Genomic DNA, 22269 nt, shown 5'->3' on the forward strand with positions numbered 1-22269 from the left:
GAATGCATTTAAGTCATATCAGATGCGTAGAAATGCATTTAGTCTGTATCGGATACGCATTCAACGAATTTATTTAAGTCGTATCAGATGTGCAAAAATGTTTTTAGTTTATATTGAATATGAAATCATGTATGTCATCTTAGTTACCCCTGTCTTGCGCACTCTTAAAGAAAGGGAGAAAAGGAAACATACAATAGAGGAATAAAGAGAATATATATATATATATATATATATATATATATATATATATATATATATATATATATATATATATATATATATATATATATATAAATTTATTACTGAGAATTATCAAATGATTACATAGATATACCTTCAATATAAACCTTATTATGGATAGACACGTTATGAGTCTTTGGTACTTGTCCTCCCTCGAGACTCTGAGATCTCACTTATTTTCTTTAGGATGTCTCCTTCGGTGAGACGAGATGTCAAAACATCTTGTCTTATACTTTCCGATCGGTGCATTGTTGGATGGTCAACTTCATCAGGGACGTAGCATAAGGACGACCGTTGAAACCTCTGGACCCCGGAGTTGCCTTTATCAACTACTCCGATGAGGTGTTTTCTGACTACCGCGACAAAGTGTCTCGTCTTAATTCTGAGTGGATATCTACCTCAACTGGTCGACAAGTGGCTGTCAGTCTGCTTATAGGCGATTTGGCCTGGTGGTCGGCTCCCCTTGGACCCAAGAACATGGTTGTATGTAGCAGACATTCCTTGAGATACTCATCTCCTTGTCCTATGTGCATGTAATGGTTGTTCTTCTCGTCCAATTTTTCTTTTGTAATACTGATCCTTAGTGGGAATCTGAGATTACTTCTGAGTGATCTCCTTGCTATCAGAGTCTGGGTGCCTTTCCTTGAGGCGCATTTGGTGAGTCTTTGTTCCTTGACTAGCCTAAGCGATAAAGAAAAGAGGTAGCTAACTTCACCTCCTTCCTGTTGGATCTGGCCTGAGGAGACTCTCGCTCGTCAAACGGAGATCCTTTGGCACCTATAGAAGGTTCCCGGATATCGGATTCGTACTTGGAGTTAACTATGAACTCGTTGTACCCGACGTCATTAACTATGAACTAGTCGTATCTTCGACATCATCGCGGTAAGTACCACTTTGGCGATGGGAGATATCAACGATGTTAGATCGAAAGTTGGATCATGAACCTTATGTATGATCTTTGATGCGATTGCCTTCATCCTCTGGTAACCTCGACGAGGATCCAAATCTAGAATTAGGATCTCTTCTTCTGTTGCTTTACGGAGTTCTTGAGGGAATTTAGAATTCGACGAATTGTAGTTGAAATGATGATCGTTAAATCGACTACAATATATCTCTTTGTTTGCTTCTGAACGTTCTTAATTCTTAAGTCTGAGGAGGTTGCGAAGGATGGAGATGGAAAGCGAACGTTGATTCTCACAGACGGCGCCACCATTCTGTTCAAGAACCAAAAATGGATGCAGTTGGAGAAATGATGAGCTTGAACAGCGATGATGATCTCCGTAACAGCAGAGCGGGGTGGACCTGCATGGTTAGCACTTCAACGCTCAAGTCAGTTCAAGATTCAAGAAGAGTGTAGTGAAAAGTGAAGATTAGAGAATGTACCTTACTCTTTGCGTGTGAATTGATTTTATACCTTGAGTCAAGTGAAGTGAATCTGAGATGAATTGAGTCTTATTGGGTCTTTGGCCAATCGATAACGGATACTATAATAGACAAATTTAGATTTTATAATCATTACCCTTATTGAAGGGCGTTTGACATAGTATGAATTCTATAATTCGAACACATGTCGAAGAGTGTTTTGGAATACGTCTAAATTTTATAATTTTTGTACCCCTATTGATGGGTGTTTGGCTTGCGTTCAAATTTTGTAATCTTAAACCATGCAAAAGGGTTATTGAATTTTATTGTGTGGTATAGATTACATTAACATTTTCTATGGACTAGAATGGACAAGATCTTGTAGAGTTTGAATGTGTTAGCTTTATTTACAATTCATATTAAAAAATAATAAACTTTTCTTAGTCATGCTCAATAAGAATAGACTCTAACCTAACTGCATTGTACTTGCTAAAAAGTACAATAAGGTAGTCATGTATCTCTAGGGCTCTTAGTAGTGTTTATGATACTTTGGCAGTATTAAGGGGCATCTTATGTGAAGTGGCGAGAAGATTTGTATATGTCTTTTTGTGCGAAAACTGGAGATCCTTCCTTAGTCATAAGACTTAGGTCTTTATAAAGGCTCCTTGGATCTGAATTAGATAACCAAAGAACCGTTTTTACCCTAGCTTCATGACCAGAAGACATGGTCAGGTGAAGACTTATTCTTCCTGAAATCATGGGAAAAGTGGTTGTCTCTCTTTGACTGACTCTTGGTCAGTTGTTATTTACGACGTGTAATTGTCCACGTTTAATGTGAGTGAAAGTTAATTAGGATGGCTAATTAACCACATTTATAAAACCTCTTAATCCATATCGGACGACTATTTCCAAGCGTCGACGTCATGAATTGAGACTTTGGGCAGCCTTATTCTCATATCGGGTGGCTTGTGTGTTTGTATTATCTTTTTTCTTCATAGATTAATCTCTCTTAGAGCATAATAAAATTATATTGGTACGTGCAATTTACAGCAATAAAGGGACTCATCCCATCCATTTAGGATTAATGTCGATGTTACATTACTTCTGAAACATTAATTGAATCAAATAAATTTTCGTCTCAACCACCACGATGCTTAGTGTTGAATGTCGTTGTCCGTCAATCAACGATGATGGACATGTTCGCTTTACCATGCATTTATAAAATGATGATGATATAAGAACAGTATTCTTAGTCAATGTCTTTCATTAAGACGTATCATATTAGACACTATCCTAATAAGATCTATTGATGGTATTGTTCAAACAATGTCTTTCATTAAGACATATCCTATTAGGCGCTATCCTAATAAGATCTATTGATGGTATTGTTCAAACACGATTTGTCTCATTAGGGATGGCAAAATGGATCCGACCCATTAGGCATGGGCGTCTCATTTTTTTCCAAACTTTTGCATACACATTAAGATAAGGATAATGCTAACTTGTGCCCTAAGGGCACATGTTAAGAAACCCACAAATAGAAAATTTGTATTAAAAAAATAAATAAAATTATTAGTTATAAGTTTCTAATAAAATTGTTTTTTTAGATTTAAAAAATGCCGTATCCTTGAGCTATCTTTTTTGCAGTATGGCCAAAAAAAATTTTAGACACAAATCATTAACTATGTATATTCCACCCTATTACTTGCATATACTTGCAAAACAAAACAGGTTTAAACAAGTCTGACATGCCTGTTTGTCACCCCTAACTATGACATGCAAGGTTTAGTTTGATGAAGAAATTTCATATTCTAGAATTCATAAGCCTAGATTCCATAAGACATTTCCAAAATTTAAGAGGTTTCCAAAAAGTTTTAGGGGATTTGATTTTAATCATAGCAAGAGAAATTAACATCACTTTTCTTTTATTTAATCTTGAATTTTCTTCTCTCTTTTGAATTATTTATTTCGCAACCAAATGAGGCCATAAACATTTGGTTGGCTAAATATATTTTAAATTTGATTCACTTTCTACATTTCAATGTGACCATGCATAAAGAATACAATTCCTCTAAAATATAAAATAATCTGTCGATTACTCTAGGCTTTTAGTTTCATAACTATCGACATTTGTTATGCCATGTACTATGCCAAAAATTTAGTCACCAATGATAACAAATGGCAGTGTTAGTTACAAGCCTCATCATATACTGATGGGTTTGCTTTCCTGCCAAGTTTATACATACTGACAAAGGGACAAAACATATTGTAATTGAAAAACTGCCTAGAGCATTTCCATTGCAATTATAGGCCTGTCTGTACAACATATTAACATGATATAAACTTAAAATTTTGTCAACCCCTGTACCACTTTCAAAATAGTTTCTAACCTAAAATGTAACAGTATTTTGCACAAAAGAAATTCTCAGCCAAATCCAAATCCCTCATTTGCTTCATGAATTGCAAGCAACAACCTCTCTTCCAAATGTTGTTTAGATGGATACTCAGGCAAATCTAATTGATTGAAACTGCATAAACAAGAATCTGTGTCACTTCAACTTGCATAAAAAATTATTCGAGACAAGATGTAATCTAGCCAAAGCTTGACCCTAAAAAATAATGCCACAGGATATATAACGAATTGAAAGTAGTAAAACGGTACCATGTATGAGCAGAAGGCAAGTGATCAGAACTTCCATATGCCTTGTGTATTTGAAACTTTTGAGATCCTGAAATTCCTTGAAGAGCACTAAAACCCTCTAGAGGCACCTGAAACGTTGGAAGCAAAATTCAGACCCACTAATCATTCATATATTATTACATGTTCTAACAGGTCTAAGTCTTTGACACAAAGAACCAACACTATTTAACCATTTTAAAGTACGGGAGCTAAGGAATCCAGCATTTTGAATACAAAAGCTGGGTGCAACAGAATGTGGCTAGCATTTAATCTTATTCATCTTATACATCCAAATACCAAATAAAAGCACTTCCAAATGCAGTTGTTTGGCATGGAAAATAGCCGTACAATTTTGGGATACTGCCAATAAAAGATAAAAAATGTTTACAGCTCTGAAAGCAATATACCTTGGATGTGCCTGTCACAAACTGCAACAGCCTGGCCTTGTCTTCTTTGCTGAAACCTTGAACAACTTCCCAAAACCATTGAATAACCGGGGATGCAGCACTATATCCAGAATATTCTGTATTTGCTCTCAAGTCATCCACTGAAATAAAATGTAAGAGCAAGTATTATATTTTCTTTTCCATAAATTAAAAAATAAAATAAATACTTAAAAATATAGCCATCATTGATTTAATGAGCAAGAATGATGTCAATAAATGAAAATGTAAAATAATGAAAGAAACTCCCAATAAAGGTTAGGTAAAATAATGTTAAAAACTCACAATCAATATCGGGAAGTCCACTGATCAATAGTTCTAGCTCTTTGTCATTGAATATAGATATCAACTCCTTCGGAATTATTTCACTGAACCCTTCCAAGAAAGCATTTATCTGAGGTCGGATAGCAGTAGTCAGTCGATGCTCAGCAACCAAATCAACATATTGATGTTTATTCTCCTCTGTAACTTTAGTATTCCGTCCACCGGGAATCAACTCATAATCAGTCACCTGGACATATTCATTAAAAGATTAGACAGTTGACAATGAGCAAGTCAATACATCAATAAAAAAGTTTCAGAGCAAAGTCAATACTTCTGTTCGTTCATATAAGATCAACTTTTCCTCATCTGCATCAATGCTAAAAGTGAGATCCAGAACATCACTGATATCATTCTACAATCATACAAAATTAAGAAAATGTTAGCAATGAACAAGCAGATAAGAATTTTTAGAATGTTGATAAGTGGACTCAAACTAAAATGCACTTGCCTCAAGCAGCCATTTCAAATTTTTGAAATAAGCAGGATCAATAGCTTCAATATCATGATATGTAACTTTGGCACCTAGAATGTGCTTATAAAATGATCGTGTAAAATGGACATCCAAGAGCTGACCATCAAATAATGCTTTTCCAACCTGGATAAAGTAGAAGGGATAAGCATATATATGACAAGCAGCATACATTAAAAAAAAGGTGCAAAGGAACTCACCACTCTGCCAACAAATTTGAAATAAGACAGATGTTCTGTCTGGTAAACAGAGTTTGGGTTTGGCTGAAATGTTGACTCATTGCCCACAGTAGTAAAAAGGAGTGCTCCTTTGTCGAAAATAACCCTAGACAACAATTGATACCACTCCCTTGTAAGCCCACCTGCATCAATACCTTCCTCCCCTTGGAAGTGAACAGTCAGCCTTCCCTTCAAATCTTGAGTTGATCTCATTCGAAGCTGGTTGTAAGAATCTTCTAAAACATAAGCCCTTCTTACTGATATTCTTAGTGGGCTGTGGTGATGGTCATGCTGATGCTTGATTTTTGATCGGAAGTAGGAACGCTTGTTGTCAAAATCAATGAATCTTGGAATCTTCAGCATAAGGGAAAAAGATTTCTCAAGTAAGCCAGGATTTTGCCTGATAAAAGCATTTAGCAGCTTCCTATGCTTCTCTGAAAACTTGACAAAAGCACCATGTTTCTCGTCTACTTTCATAGCAACTCCAGATGTTTTTTGCAGAGTACCTGATGTGCTGGCATCTTCAACATCAGAGATATAAGGAATACAATTGTCATTATTAGCACCTGACTGTGCAGGATGCAGCTTCTCACAAACCACAAAAAAAGATTCTATGTATGGTAAGATATTTTGAGAACCGGCCGGAAGCGGAGGCACGGCACTAGACGGCTTAGACACAGATGAAGTAGAAGGTGTAAAAATCTCAGATGCTGGCTCAGAGTAGGATTCTATCTTGCTTATGCAGCAGCTCAGCTCATGCCACAAGGGCTCTAATGCTGAATTGATTTCAGAAAACTCAAAATGAGCCCGAGAAATTCCATCATTCTCTTTCTCAGTCGATGAGGTGACAAAGGAACTCAAGGCTTGCAAAACCCTCAAAATCGAAGCACCATTAGCAGACGTAGTAAGAAGAGCTTTTATTGCTTCACTGAAAGTGCGTAATTCATCCATAGCAGATGAAGTCAAGTCACGAACTGCTCCTGACAGGTGCGAGACAAAAAGCTGACAGTGAATTGGAGCAATGGATACTAATTTCCTCATTACCTCAGCAACAAGACCATATGCATTATCCGACAAACTGAAAGAAATCCATGAAACATCAGATGAAGTCTATCATTGGCAAATTCCATCCACAAAATTGTTATTGCTAGAATGAGTCACCCATGCGGTTTGTAAATAATAGGATAATAATAAAATGAAAATAAATATCAAGATTCAAGTATCAAAATGAGTAAATAAAATATCAGGACTTCAACTACCAGGAATCTTATGACTCCCACCACTCTCCAAGAGTCGGGAGTTCTTATGATCATAATTAAGTGCACCAAAACAAGGCAAACTGACAAAACCCAGACAGAAGAATTAACACAATCTATATGCATAGGTATAATGATCATACCCTTCTAGTGCAAGCAACGAGCACAGGAGCTGGAGTTCTGTTTGTTGCAGATTACCCAATACTTGCTGAGTCTCACATTCCTTACTACCAGAGGATGTGGGTTTGGACGAATCATCAACTTTAGGACATGCATCAAGACCAGATGAAATAACAGAATTTGTATTTACATCTCCCTCCACTACAGAGATTTGTGGGCCCAGTACTGGCTCTGTAGATACATGGGATTTGTCAGATGAACTACACTTGCCTCCAGCACTATCGATGATGACATCCAGTAAATTTAGCAACTGCGAACAAATACAGAGTATATTATGTCAGTACTGTCTGCAGCTATATGAAAAAGGAAGCACTAAAAGGTACCAATAAAAGCAAAGCATCACCTGTTCAAGATGGGCTATGCTCCTCAAGTAAAGAGGTTGTTTCAAGAGACTCAAGAGCATTGCAATGGATATGTATCCTTCATCGTTTTCACCTATGTTTACTTGATCTTCAATAACCATCACAGCTTTGCCACGTGCAATATCAGCCATATTTGGGTCTACTGATGCAGGACGATGGAGCCTAAGCTGAAGCAACATTTTTGCCACATATGGATGATTACGAGCAAGATAAGTGAGAGTTTCAAGTATTCGCCGTGAGAGCAATGGGGGGACTCCTGCACAATCAAACAAATATAGAAGGCATTGATAAATTTATCCAACACTAACATTTTAAAGCACATTTTCAAAATAATATAAAGGACCACTAAAGAAAACAAGCTTGAAGACTAAGAAAACAGAAGTGGAATATGTGCACTGACTAAACAAGGGCATTACTTGTTAGGAACCTGGTATCTTACTAGAAAGAAAAGGGAATATAACTTTGAGGGTCAGCAACCCTCCCTTGCCCAAAGGACCCAATTCTCTCACAACTGCTTGGATACCTCCCCTTCTTAATCTCACTTTTAATTTATTCGCAACAACAAAAAAACGCATGTGTTCTAACTGTCACAGCCCAAAATTAGCATCATAAGCAGATTACTGTCACTAACAGACATCTAAGTCTAACAAAACTTCAGAAAATTAAAATCAGTATAACTGTCGATTATGACTAAGTACAAACAAAGACAAATCAAGTTTGCTTACCATCAAAAGATTGAGGACGTGAGTACATTACGTTGCTCTGACGACCATACAATCTGTATGGAGGTTCAACTGTACTACAATGACTGGAAGGCTTTCTTACATCAAGGATTAGTAAATCCATCAGAATTTTCACCAAAGAAGTTCTAGTTTCACTATGGGCACAAAGATTCAAAAGAAGCCTCTGCAATTGACCTTTATACAATGGCTGCAAAAGAAAAACAATAAATTTCTGCTTACTTTTAAGAACTTGTACCTAGTTCCTATCAAGTAATACCTGAACTATGCGAAACAACCGAATCATGCCGTGCAATGCTTCAGTCTCAACTAGAGGCTCTCCATCAGCTTCAAAGACCTTAGCTCCACCAGACCTGCGTGAAGCAGTGCTCCGTCCTACACCGTCCAGGCCAGAACCGGTACCTTCACCGTGTCTAGAAGTCTCACCTCTCCGGCTTCTAGGATGCCCTCCAAAGAGGGTGCGGCTGTATCGATGTGCAAACCTCTCCCTCAACATATTTGCCTCAGCAACAAGAGCGGGAGTAAGGTTGGCAAGGACAGCATCAGATGACGTTAAAAGAACCTGAACAAAATTAGAAAGGATTCATCAAAGACAAACTCACTTTTATGAAACTGGATTCAACCAACAAATTTACCTCTTCTCGTAACTCAGAAGGAAATGTTGCAATTATTGAGACTGTATCCATTTCAACAGGTTGACCTTCCAGCTCCTGAGATTGATGTCGCCTCTGTGCCTGCTGTTGAGCAAGAACTTCAGCTCGAATATCTGGGGGAAGAGCTGCAAGGAATTCTGGATCAATATCGCCACTGTTTTCAGATTCGGCACTCGATGGTTGAGCCACTTGACCCGGTTGAGCTGAAAGGACTTCAGCACGCAACTCCTGAGGAAGAGCATCCAGAAAAGCAGGATCAATTGTTTCTGATCCAGCATCATTGTTCACCTGTTGTTCACCTGATGGGCCATCTTGATCTGCATCTCGGCTTGAATTTTCAGAAACTTCAGTAACACTATGGAGAGATGCATCTCTCCCGCCTAGAGGAGAATGACCAAAAGACACGTTTGCGTTTGCTCTTCTTGTCCGTGCAGACTGTGATTCACCTGCTATCCTATCTGCAGAAACCTGCCTTTCTCCGCCATCATCATGGCCATCGGCGCTTCCAATCTCAACATCCAGGCTTCGAAGACTTTCACCAAAAGTTGCTGCACTACCACCACTCTCTTGGCTGACGGCTTCAACATCCCGCACAGCTGTATCATTATTCTCAAACTGCATCTCAACTGCTTGTGAGTGAGTGTTTGATACATCTACTTGTGGCGATCTATTTCCAGCAGGTCTGTTATCAGCATTGTTGTTATTGTTACCAATTGATGTGTGAGCCACCATACCACCTTCCGGAATCGCATTACTTTCGACTGGGGTTTCTATACCTGAACCTCCTGAATCATGCATCTGGCTGATCTTAACTATTTTACTATGACCTGCTTCATTTGTGTTGTTGTCAGATGTCTTTTCAGGAGTGGGTGGCCTTAATTGAGAAACAAGCAACTCCTCGAGACCCTGTGGTACAACACCAGTGTTTGACCTGCCACTTTGCTGGTTATTTTCACTCCACATGTTTGAACGGTGTCCATGACGTCCGGTTCTCAGTGATCGAAAGATATTATCCAAACCTGCCGAGTTCTCTGCTGTACGGTCTGAATTTTTATAAAAAAAAGTTTCATTATTGAAATAGGAAATATAACTAAATTGATAAAAACACTAGTAATAAAATGTCTAGCTAATAAATTCATAAAGGAATTGACCTGGTTGCCCATTAGACTGGTGGAATGAGGAAGAAGGTCCAACTAAAAGAGGATGGCGCGAAGGTGTAGAATTATCACCAGTTCTGCCCAAAAGGTTGTAAATAGATGTTGTCCGTCCGGGACGTCTAGAACCAAAAACTTCAACTGGCATCACATGAAGAGCTTCATTTGGAAAATTATTATCTCTTCCAAGAACCTCAATATGGTCAAATACATTAATTCCATTAATGCCCTCCTCAAGTCTAAGTATAACCCCATCTTCATCCTCATCATCCTCATCCTCTTCGACTTCATTCAAGAATGCATTATAATCAGGATCAATCTCATCATGATCATCTTGATCTGTGTCCGGATGTGGTAAATGATGGACATCGTCTTCTTCAAAATCATTGTGTTCCTCATCATCTTCATCCACTTCTTCACCCTCATCTCCAGACATATCATCATCATCCTCATCATCATCAAGATTCTCTTGGCCATGCGGTTGGATTTCAAATCGTAGCCCCACGTTTTCAATCCCATCCTCACGTCCTCCGGCATCTTCAGCATTCTCATGCATGTACTCATCCCTGTCCGCAGCAGCAAAGCCCCCATCAAGATCTTGATCGTGTTCCATATCATCAGTAACAGCTTCAGACTCACCATAAGACTGAATCGCATTGTATGACTCAACATGGTCAACTTGAAGGGAGTTGTGATTGACCTGAGACGAAGTTTCAGTGGACTGGGATATGTGGTCAATATTATTTGTTCTTCCATGTTGACTAGGATCAGAATGCTTTGTTGAATTATCACCCTTCCCTGCACTCGAATCAACTGAATGAACATGCTCCTTGGTTACCAACTCAAGAGCCTTGACAATTCCAGTAGCAACTTTAGACGAGTCAGCATGGTCCAAGTCTAAAACTTGGAGAGTACGAGTAAAAGATTTAACTAGACCAGCATCCATAAAAGTGGAAGAGGCCTCCGCTGAGATGCTTGAGCCAGCGGGTGTGCGAGCTGCCAAAACATCATTAAGTAGATCAACAAAGACCTGAATTTCATTGCCAGGTGGCTTAACACCAGTACAAGAATCAACAAATTCATTTATGACATGACTAATCTCGGTAAAAATCCTCCTTCTTGCCTCTGTAGAACGAACACATGCAGCCACCATAAACTGGTTAGCTCTGGTAGCTAGTTTCTGCCTCCAATCACCATCAGCTTTTTTGTCCTTCTTGGAATTTCGAAAATAAGGAAGAAAATTACGAAGAATATGGTAGAATATTCCTCCCCCACTTAAACCAGTGTGGCTCTTTTGATAAGTTCCCCTAGTGCTGCTTATTTCAGCATCTCGCCGAAGCAGGACATGAACAGACGATGAGTACATCAATAATATCTCCATCAGAAGTTTCAAAATAAATACTATCTTTGCAAGTGATGCAGAAGCTTCCTGGCTATTAGTTTCATTTCCTTCAGACACAGTGGCAACTGCTTTTCCTTTCCCCCTCACCATAGAGACATCAATGTCCATGTCACTTGATGTTGGTGAGCTAGGGATGGTATTTGAGGCAGTTTCATCCTTCAAAGGTGGGACAACAAAAGTATATACAGACTCAAGAAGAAGTTCTATCACATTAACAAAACTCTGACTAGGTTTTTTGTGACTTTTGACACCCTTTGAATCGATAATTTTTCCATGACCGTTTCCAGAAGCTGCGGTGGTTGTACTACCCAGAACAACCTTCCCATCAGTACTCGGTCCTTTGTCTTTCTCCAATGATTTATCCCTCTCCTTTTCTTTATCCTTGGATTTGTCTTTATCACGGTCTTTCAGCAAGACAATGTAAGGTCTTTCACCCACCATTTCAGCTTGGCAAACAGATTGAGCAGCTTGCATAAATATTATTGGATCTCGGGAAATCACAGAAGCTAAATTCAAAAGGAAATTGCGGGGATTGACCCTCCCATTTGGATGCCGGTTGGAAGCATCCACAAGACTGTGTTTTATCTCAGATTCCATTGCTTGCTGGAGAGTTTGTGGATCTTCAAGAACATGACGGACAATAGAAGCGGCAACATTGTCAAACCCAGAGAAGAGGCTATTAGTTGGCAAGGAAAGAAGTGAACTAAACCCACCAGCTTCAAAAAAGGCAAGAGCAACGGAATGATTCCTTGTAAGATTGGAACATAGTAGGAGAAGAGCATGCATTGTGTCTGAGGGAAGTTGGTACTTCATACAACTACAAGCAATCTCAACAAGTCTCTTCTGCTCATGTATATCTGCAAACTTGGAAGACAGGCCCAATGCAGACTGTAAGTTGTGTTGCTTATCATCATCAATGGTAAGTGATGTCTGCGTACTATTCACAACTTCCTTCTTCAACTGCTCTACAATTTCAGAATTCAATCTTTCATCCACTTGCAGCAGCCGGTCTAATGCAAGAAAAGCAGCTGTGACCCATTTAGGAACCTGGCCTTTCTCCCCTTGACCGAGACTTGAATCCCACTGATAGAGTATATCTGATGCAATTTTGATGAAGCCACTCTTTGAAGCAGCTTCCCTTGCTACAACGTCCTCATTAAGAATTAAAGCAAGAACATGAAACAGTGCAGCCAGCATGGTATCATTTCCATGACTAGAAACCAATCCACATTCCTTGATCCGATCAACAAGAAAAGTGACAACATTAGATCTATATCTACCCTCATCATGAGAGCATATCATTACAAGCAAGTCATGGACAGGAAAAGCTAGAGATTCCTTATGCAAAAGTTTTGTACAAGTTGATAACAGCTCATCAACAGGAGGAAGTTGGACCATCTCTTCGTCGAGCTGTTGAGCATTGTCATTTGCTGCAGCATCCTTTATGTCTGATTCAGAGTTTCCAAGGGACATGGCAAGTGCACGTGCAAGTTCATCATCTTCAGGTGTGTCCTCTGGATGGGAAAATAACCACTCCATTGCCAACTCCACACTATTTGACCCAACTTGCCTTAAAGCTTCTTCGGCTCTAGACCTGGAGAAACCCATCTCTACAATTGTTGAAATTGTTGTCTCGTTAGGGGGAGGCCCGGTAACACGAGCATTGCTGTTGCCATTTACATTCTTTATTTCAACCCCTGAATAAACATGTCTAATCATAGAGATAACTGTTGAAATAAAATCATGGCTACAATCAACAAACTGGGGATGAATCCAAACTGGGAGCACTGCCTTCAACACCATAGATTGGAGGACCTTCACAAATATCTCTGCATTCCGTGGGAAAGGGGAATCACCGCTTATAAGGGGCTGTGCAAGCAAGTGCTTTGTTGATGACGATAATATAAAAGAGGAGGTCACTAGATGGTCCATAAGTTTACCATAGCTAGCTAAAGCACTATAAATCCATGAATGATCTGTATCTTGCTTGTCATCAAGCTTTGCATTCCCATCATCGGTTTCCATAGGTGATGCAGGGGTCCAATTAACTGCAAAGAGCAACTGACTAGTAGCTTCAAATGTGGTCAATACAGATTGAATAACTCCACGCCCATACAAACAATTCAGCAGAACAGGATTGCAAGAATCTGGCCTCTCCATTAAAATAATATCAAAAAAATCCATGACTTTGCCAAAATAACGGCATTTTGTTGATATTGAAGCTTCAGTTACATGGCCACCAAAATTCATGTGATCTAAAGCAATGCATGCAAAAGTAGAAGCCACTGATTTTGAAGCAGGGCTTACGCTCACAATATCATCACGTCGGCGAGAAGGTTGCAGCATTATTTTTCCCAACTCTTGGAACAGATGGGTTATGTGAAATGAAAGTGATCTGACCATGTCACAACAAGAAGTATAATGCGTCCTCTGCTTGTCACACTCCTTATTATTAGCCCCAGAAACATCCACAGACCCTGACTGATTCAACTGATTACTGGAACCCAACCGCCTGTTTGAAGAACCAATAGAATTTGTTCGGTGTGGAGAACCAGTGGCACGGCCCAAATCTCGATAGAGGTTAATAAGATCAAAAAACTGTGATTCTATTCCCCAGCCTGATGTCCTCCGTCTGAGTAATGGATCAAGAATCTGCCTGAAAGAATTGAACCTTTGATCTTCAGTTTCGTTTGCATCAACTTCAGCCTGTTGTGAATCAGTTAAAGAACTAGCAACATCATCCTCTATCTCACGCTTTGTATTTTCAAGTAGAGCAATTTGCCACAAAATTTCACGGTGGACATGACCAATGTTTTCAAGAACATCCTTACTGTCATTTCCAAATTCTGTAAGCAAAGCAGTCATCCAGCGGCTGTCTTTTGAAGCAGCAAGAAAGAGAAGGAACTCGACCAGGAAAAGTGAAGAAAATGTGTTGCTTTCAGTTGTCATCCTTGGATCCAGTAACAGAGGTCGTGGATCTACATCAAAACCAGTTATCGCTATCTTCAAGTGCTCTCTAAGGGCGGAACAGAAAGCACGTGCCAGAGGAGTGGAGTGATGTTGTGCAAATCCTTTAAATACCATGGTGCTATGCAAAGCAATAGACATGCCATCTGAGGATTGTGCAATAGCTGGTTGTAATAACAGCTTCAATAAAGATTCAATTCCTGATCTTTCCACAAACAGCCGACAAGTTTCAGCATTTTCCATAGTCCGGTGAACCAATACCATCAAATGAAAAATGCATAGCTGAACAAATTGCTCGTCCCTTATCCCTTCAGCGGCAGAATCTTCTGAACCTACCAGGCAGCAATGGTTTTCATTTTCCTTATCTTCGGAATCTGTTTCCATTGCACTGCCCTCATTAGCTTTTCCTGAAGATCCTGTAGCATTACCGTCTCCAAAGGATGCAATCTTATTGATGATTTCAATGATAATGTCAACACCAGTACCTCTCAATGAAGATACATGTCGTAGAAGTTCCTCCACAGAATTTGCCAAAGGAACAATAGCCTCATTCATGGCTAAGACATACTTTTTACTTGTGAAGATGTCAACAAGGAACTGCAGTGATGATGTTTCTTTGACAATCTCTAAGCCCTTGGCATTAAGACAAATGGCCCCAAGACCATTCGGAATGCATGTCAAAGCCTTTGATGAAGGAAGTATTCCAGATACAATTGAAGATAAAAAAGCCTCAGGAAGACCCATTTCATGCAGAGCAGAAAAGCATGTAGGATCTTTGTGGATCATTTCGCTCATAACAGTAACAGCTGAATAGTAAATGTCACCTCCAAATTTATTTACATTCCGGAAAATCAAGACCAGAGTTGCTGGCAATTGGCCATCATTAGACTGTTGAGATCTGGTAGGGTTAGCAGGGTTATAAGTTGCAGAACCAAGTGCCTTAAGGGCCACTTTTATGAGTCTCTTCTGACAGTGAAGCATATCAGAATTACATCTTGTGATTTCACCGGTGAGCATCAAATTATCATTTTCTCCAACAAAACCAATGACCCTGTGAACCTCAGTTTGCAATCTTTGAGCCAAAAGCTCAATACCTCCCAACTCTTTAAACAAAGATACAGCCGAGCTACTATAATCCATAAGCTTCTGAAGGGTTTTCACAGCAAAACAAACCAGATGAAGGTGTGCAAGATCAGAATCTTCCAGCAGAGGTAAGAATGTGGGTACCATGCCAGACCCTCTAATATTAGTCCCGGAAGATGACGTTGACACTACATGTAGCAAATAGAACTGAAGAAGTGCCTCAACAAAAGCAAGGGAAGATGGATCATTAGAACTCTTCAATGACAAAATAGCTCTCTGAAGCACATTCAGAAGAATCATGCGATTCCCTCCAGTAAAAGTGATACTAGATCCACTGAGAATCCTTGCCCGCTCATGAGATGATGTATATGCTGCTAACTGAGCTCCTAATGCAAGCATTGCAAGTGTCCTGATGGTTCCAGATATGGCTTTTTCAGAACGTACAACTTTAATCAATTCATTTGTATATTCTGGTTCGTTGGCGAAAAAGGAAACAAGCTCGTCGTGAGCATCATTGGACTGGACAAGCACAATGAAAGCAAGAATACAAATCTTGTTATAAAGCCTGCTTATGCTTCGAGACTGGAAGGCACGAGCATATCTGATTCTTGTGAGCAATGAAAATCGGAGCTCGTGAGGAACACTATACTGTTCAATGCATCTCTTCAACAATGGCAAGTCGCCTTCTTTACACAAATGCATGTCTGGCAAGTGTATAACTCTCAAGCTTGAGGAAACTGTATCTACACTTTGATCCTTGCTTTGGGCACAGGGTCCGTTCACCTCAAAATAAAGGGTAGAACCTACACGGTAATTGGATTGATCACTACCATTTTCAGCATCAGAAGGATACGGAGATGGTGCTTCATCATGGGCTTTCTCATTTGCCATAACACAAGAGTACAGCCCAAGGCCCTCTTCCTTGCTTCCCCACCCTTGCGCTAGGGACAGGAGATAGCTGTTCACGGAACCACAACCAACCATCTTTGAACTTCCATGAAGCTTCGAGGAATTTATTTTTACAAGCGCAGAAAGAGTTTCTAATGTCGCAATAATAATCTCAGGATCTGTTGAAGCTAGTAAAAGCTTGAAGTGCTGAAAAGAAAAGGAAATACATTATATTAGGAAATAGTAATATCAAATAAAAATGAATGAATCACTTGACTAAAATCGAAGATAACATGAAATAAATAAATAAAATTAAGGCTGCAATTGAAATAGAAGATAATTTCTTTATATAAAATTAAGGCTGCAATTGAAATAGAAGATAATTTCTTTATATAAAATTAAGGCTGCAATTGAAATAGAAGATAATTTCTTTAGAATTTACCTCTAAACCATCAATTGTACTCTTGTTTGGACAGTTTTCAAATATTATTTGCATCACCCGTAGTATTTGCAGAATTGCATGTTTAGGTAATGGGATGTCATCTTCTAGATTATCTGACAGAGTTAGGTCATTTCGACATGATAAATATGTCTTGAAGTATGTATCAAAATGAAGCAACAGTGGCCTCCAGTGATGAAAATTCCCCTGATGTAAAAAAATAATATTATGTAAGACATGTGAGGGGGAAAAATAAATACTATACGACGCAAATTATCATGTTATTATTACCTTATTGTATTCCCACCAAAAGCCAGAGAGAGGTAAAGCTATATCTTGTAATGGACATTGGATGACCTTCTCAATGAAAGCTTTGATCTTATGAGGCTGAAATCAATTAATTGCTAAATCAGATTACATTACACCAGTAAGAAGGGAGGGAATGAAATAAATAAAAAAATCATAAATTCTATCAAGAAATAATTTGCAAACGATTCTATGTACAATAATTTAGGTCACACATGACACAAGAAATGAGCAACCCCCCAGCTAAACTTCAGATTATCAATCACCCCTTCCCTAAGAATTGTAGTTGAGGTTTTTCTTTTAATAAGCGAGCATCAAGAGGCTCCATGGGTATAAATTTAGGCCCATCAAAACTTTCACACCCATTGTTCATTTACGAGATAAGCAAACTACACTAGCAAATGAAGTGAATGATTGATGACATAGGCTGTTAGTATGTGCCGGTGTAATAAACAAAGACAGCATATCCCAAACAAATGTTAAGGTAGCATATTTGGCAAAACGTGTTATGATCTTTATTATGTCACATAAATTGGTAATGGATAGTATCAATGTTGTCGATGGCAGATGGCGGTCCATGGCGGAGAGCCAAATTCCAGCCATATAGATCGCTTTATAGCGTGGTTATTGCGGATTATGGCGGAAAACCCCGCAATAGAGGTAAATATTTACCATTGCGGCGAGCCCAAAAACCACCATGTATATCCGCCATAGCGGTCATGGCACCGCAATTTGATAACACTGGATAGTATAACAACTCGATGGGATTTTAAATAAAACGAAAAAAAGAAAGTAACTATTTTTAAAAATAAAATACAATCTCAGTAAGAGTAGTAGAGAAGCAAGATGCTTATTCAGTATTTACACTAGATTGCATTCGGAATATAGTTGATTTTTATTGTAGATTTTGGAGAATGTATGCAGAAAAAAGTCATTTTACAAAAATTCATCTCCCCCAAGCATGCAACTATATGCTATTCAATCTGGCTTGATGATTTTCCTAGGTAGAGAATAATAGTTTTCGGACGACTTGCTATAAATGCCATTCTTAAATATAAGGCCAAAGTCAGCTAGATCGCTTGCTATTCAAACACAACAACAAACAAAATACTCCCTCCAATTTTTATTATGAGTCGCTTTGAGAAAAAGTTGTACCAAATTATAAGTCATTTTACAATATCAATGAATCATTAGTGTTATTTTTTCTATTATACCCTTAAGTATTTATTATCTTTCTTCTTTAAATTCTTTAAATTTTTATTTCCATACCATTAATGAAAGACAATTTTGTAAAATCCTACATAATTTTCTTTTTCATACAACAATAATTACATTTCTTAAAACGTTTAAAAAGTGTCAAAACAACTTATAACATAAAAAACGGAAGTACGGTAGTATATATTGCAACCGCTGATTAATCTTTACACTATAGATATAATTTTATGTAATATTGGCTTTCCCATATATATAACCAATCACAACCGAAATCCATGTAACTTCCACTTAAAAGATTCTCTTTTTCTAGAAGAAACATAACTTCAGGAGATACTATAAAATTTTGCTCTTGAACAAGCAACAGAAAAAAAACTCATTTCTGCTTTTTTTTACTTAGATTCGAGATGTATAAATTTTCTAAAAAGAGCCTTTTTTAGAATCTTTACACTATAGATATAATTTTATGTAATATTGGCTTTCCCATATATATAACCAATCACAACCGAAATCCATGTAACTTCCACTTAAAAGATTCTCTTTTTCTAGAAGAAACATAACTTCAAGAGATACTATAAAATTTTGCTCTTGAACAAGCAACAGAAAAAAAACTCATTTCTGCTTTTTTTTACTTAGATTCGAGATGTATAAATTTTCTAAAAAGAGCCTTTTTTAGAACCCAAAAAAATATCTATAATTTGACCAAACGCCCATAGTTTTATTTGCAATTTCAATTACTAACCAAAAGTCCAAAAATACATATGCTATTCTAAGTCGGCAAACGCTAGATTCATAAAAGAAACCAACCTATTCCATTAATTTCTCTAACTCATACATAATAGCTATGTTGTTAATCTGAAATCGCGCCGCATAGCACCGACCCCATAAAATACCGGCGTATAAAGTAAAACATAAATACTTAAAAACAGAAAAATACACAGAGTGAACTGAACTAAAAGAAGGAAGAAGAACATAACCATTGTTTATGAGCAAGAACGTAATACAATGAAAAACAAAACGTTACTCTTAAAAGGATTCAAATCCACATTTATACCCTTAAAAAAATATAACGGTTTAAAAAAGAATAACTGTATAAAAAAGTATTTGAGGAACTTTGCCCCAAAACCCTACTAGTGGAGACAATGGCGGTTTGGAGCTACAATTTCGCTGCAACAACGAAAATAACGTTTTAAAAACAGATATCGATTTAAAAAAAGATTTGAGGAATTTTGCCCCAAAACCCTAATAGTAGATACAATGGCGGTTTGGAGCCACAACTATGCTGCAATAAACACCCACAACGAACGCTATTGCAAATGACCGGTCAAAAGCATCAAGTCAAACCCTACCATCACCATGATATTCCGCTACGCGCTATTGAAAACATAACATGATAGAACATTCACGAACTTCAAAACAATCCAAAACAAAAACAAACAAACGGAAAAATCATACGCCGCCAATAGAAAAACAACCAATTTCGCAACTTACAAAAGCCTCACATATATTGCATATCAGCCCATAAATAACTGAAATGTTAACAGAAAAAGGAAAATGCTAACATAGAAATAAAAATAGTGTCTTATAAGCTTGCATTCAATTTTTAAATGTTCAAAAATTGTAATATTCAAAACAAAGCAAAACAAATACAACCACCTAATCTCAAATTACATTATGTTATAACAAACACACTTTCTTATCAATGAAACAGATAAATAACACAATAACATTTAAATTAAAGGGTTTAAACTTTAAAGAATGAAAGAAAAAAAAGCATCCCCTTAAAGCATCCCCTTAAACGATAAACAATGAGTGTTAGAGAAAGAAGTGACTAACAGGTTCGGAATCAAGTTTGATAGATGGACCAATGGCACCTTCGTTGGATAGAAGTTGACGAAGCCTTGAATGCCAACTCGATCTCAACGTTGTCATCTAACCTCAACCTCTCTACTCTGAATAACTACTGCCACAAACAAACTCAAATTAAAACCCTCTAAAATCAAATCAAAACACAAAAACAGCAAATAACCAATTCCTAAAACAAAACACAATCGGAAAATTATCTTCAGAACAAACAATGAATCGTATTCAATTATTCATCCCATAAGAAAAAAATGAAACAAATGTTCAATCGATGGATACCTTGGGAGATGATGAGATAGATAGGGATGGATGCATACACATCCGCAGTGAGAAGAGAACGAAAAAGGAAGAAGCGGTATCGGTAGAAGAAGGATTTCGATTAGAAATCGCTGTAAAATAATTGTAAAAATGTTTTGTACACAAGGTTTAGCCCTTTTCCAAGCAAGGAATTGAGTATGTGTATATATAGTGAGAACTGACGCATACTCTGGCTACTTCGGGTGCAAGAATATACTACACCAAGAAATTGTGGAAATAGGATTGATTTTACCCATTATTGCCCTAGGTTTTGGCCCATTCTATAATCCAAATTTTTGGTATATGATCAAAAATATTGTGATATTTAGCCATTTAGTATTCCTATATTAATTTTTATAGATTTTCAAAATCAGTTATATATTTAAATTTTGTGTTGTGGCCTTTTTTACACCATGAATTATAAGTTTTTTTGAATTTTATTTGAGTGTATGATAAATTTTCGTTTTTTCCATGTAGTTCGTATTTTTTTCATTAGTTAATTGCGATTGTGTTTTTGTATTTGATTCTTTGAAAAATTTTAACTTTGTGTGTTCATTGTTCGATCGTGATTCAATTATTGAATGTTTGAGAATTCTTGCTTGTAATTTTGTTTCTTCATTAGTGGGTTCATTCAGGCATGTTGTTTGTCTAGTTTGTATCCTTGTTTATCTTTTATGGTATTCAAGGTTCAATCGTGGATGGACAACGCAAAATTTTAGGGTTGTACAACATCATATAAAGAAAAATGAAGACAATAAATTTCAACACATTTGCGTCTTTGTAGGTGCTCTATTGGATCGATGGCGGATACTGTGAATGTGTTGAAACAGGTGAAAGAAGAGGAAAGAGACGAGTGAAATATTTAGAATCTAGTTGTCCGCATTGCCACGAGAAACCATGGTGAGTTCAATAGACCTTTATTTAATGCATTTGTTTTGAGGTGTCATCGTTGTCTATAACACTGCGGAGAACGTCGATGATTTTTTTAGAAAAATCTTTCAAACAATATACCATTAAACTCCATCTTTTTTCGAGGAGAATGACTCTGGTTTCACTAAAAAAAACTCTAAAATTTTAGGAGTTTATGTTATTAGGATGGAGAAAAACTAAAAAAGGAATTGAAAAAAAAGGAAGCAAACAATTAATTAAATTAAATGGGCTTACATAGTTTTCAAAATGAGGGAGCGGCTATTTAGTTTTAATTTTGTTGAGCTTATATTTTTTTTCTTCAAATTTCAATAACGATTATTGCGATGGAGTGGCATATTAGTGGGGTGTGGGTTTTAAGATTATTATATGTTTGTCGAAAATGAAGTGAAACAAAAAAAAAACACTATCTGATTTGATGTGTCTTTTTATGAACATAAGTGGCATTGTTGTGCCCTTATCATGATTGTTTAAAGATTTGTAGTGTACTACTATATACAGTTATACACAACTTTGGTGACTTGTATGGTTTGTTCTTTCGCAAATAATTTTAATCACGTGAAATGGGACGTATCCATTAATTTAAAATCGAAAAAATTAACCAACAAACCAATAATCTACTTAAATATGTTCGTTTGTCCATTTGTTTCATATGAGTTTATCAGTTTCGGGCGCGTCTCGGATTCATGTTCACCCATAAGTTAAACATATTAAACATATGCTTGTTGTTTTTTATTAGAATAATTTGCTTATTAAAGTTATTTGATTATTTTATGCATTTGCATATACATCTTTTTAGGCAAA

The 22269-nt window shown here is 37.4% G+C and overlaps 1 protein-coding gene across 2 annotated transcripts; it reads right to left on the reverse strand.

Moving 5' to 3' along the window:
- Positions 1-3868: 3868 nt before the first annotated feature.
- On the reverse strand, positions 3869-20791 carry LOC127088293 (E3 ubiquitin-protein ligase UPL1). 2 transcript variants are annotated; one of them, XM_051029221.1, is made up of 17 exons: positions 20521-20791; positions 20215-20338; positions 17152-17247; positions 16864-17067; positions 10079-16628; positions 8910-9970; positions 8534-8836; positions 8260-8464; positions 7516-7790; positions 7136-7422; positions 5719-6814; positions 5498-5644; positions 5321-5401; positions 5011-5236; positions 4690-4829; positions 4265-4371; positions 3869-4130 (listed from the first exon to the last, which is right to left on the reverse strand). In XM_051029221.1, exons 2-17 carry the CDS (start codon positions 20308-20310, stop codon positions 4028-4030), a joined length of 10977 nt encoding a protein of 3658 aa, XP_050885178.1. In that variant the 5' UTR covers positions 20311-20338; positions 20521-20791; the 3' UTR covers positions 3869-4027. The 2 variants fall into 2 exon arrangements, with proteins under 2 accessions (XP_050885178.1, XP_050885179.1); XM_051029222.1 differs by having other exon boundaries at positions 20215-20341.
- Between the last annotated feature and the right edge of the window lie 1478 nt (positions 20792-22269).

The sequence above is a fragment of the Lathyrus oleraceus genome, chromosome 5 (assembly GCF_024323335.1).
Source record: "Lathyrus oleraceus cultivar Zhongwan6 chromosome 5, CAAS_Psat_ZW6_1.0, whole genome shotgun sequence".
Taxonomy (NCBI): domain Eukaryota; kingdom Viridiplantae; phylum Streptophyta; class Magnoliopsida; order Fabales; family Fabaceae; genus Lathyrus; species Lathyrus oleraceus.

Bases quoted from the DNA above. Each gene is read 5' to 3' on its own strand.
- LOC127088293 (XM_051029221.1), bottom strand. From the start codon at position 20,310: ATGACAACGTTGAGATCGAGTTGGCATTCAAGGCTTCGTCAACTTCTA. The intron at 7,791-8,259 runs GTAAGCAAACTT...TTGATTGTGCAG, and splicing joins ACGTCCTCAATCTTTTGATG to GAGTCCCCCCATTGCTCTCA. The intron at 4,131-4,264 runs GTACCGTTTTAC...TTGTTTATGCAG, and splicing joins TTGCCTTCTGCTCATACATG to TTTCAATCAATTAGATTTGC.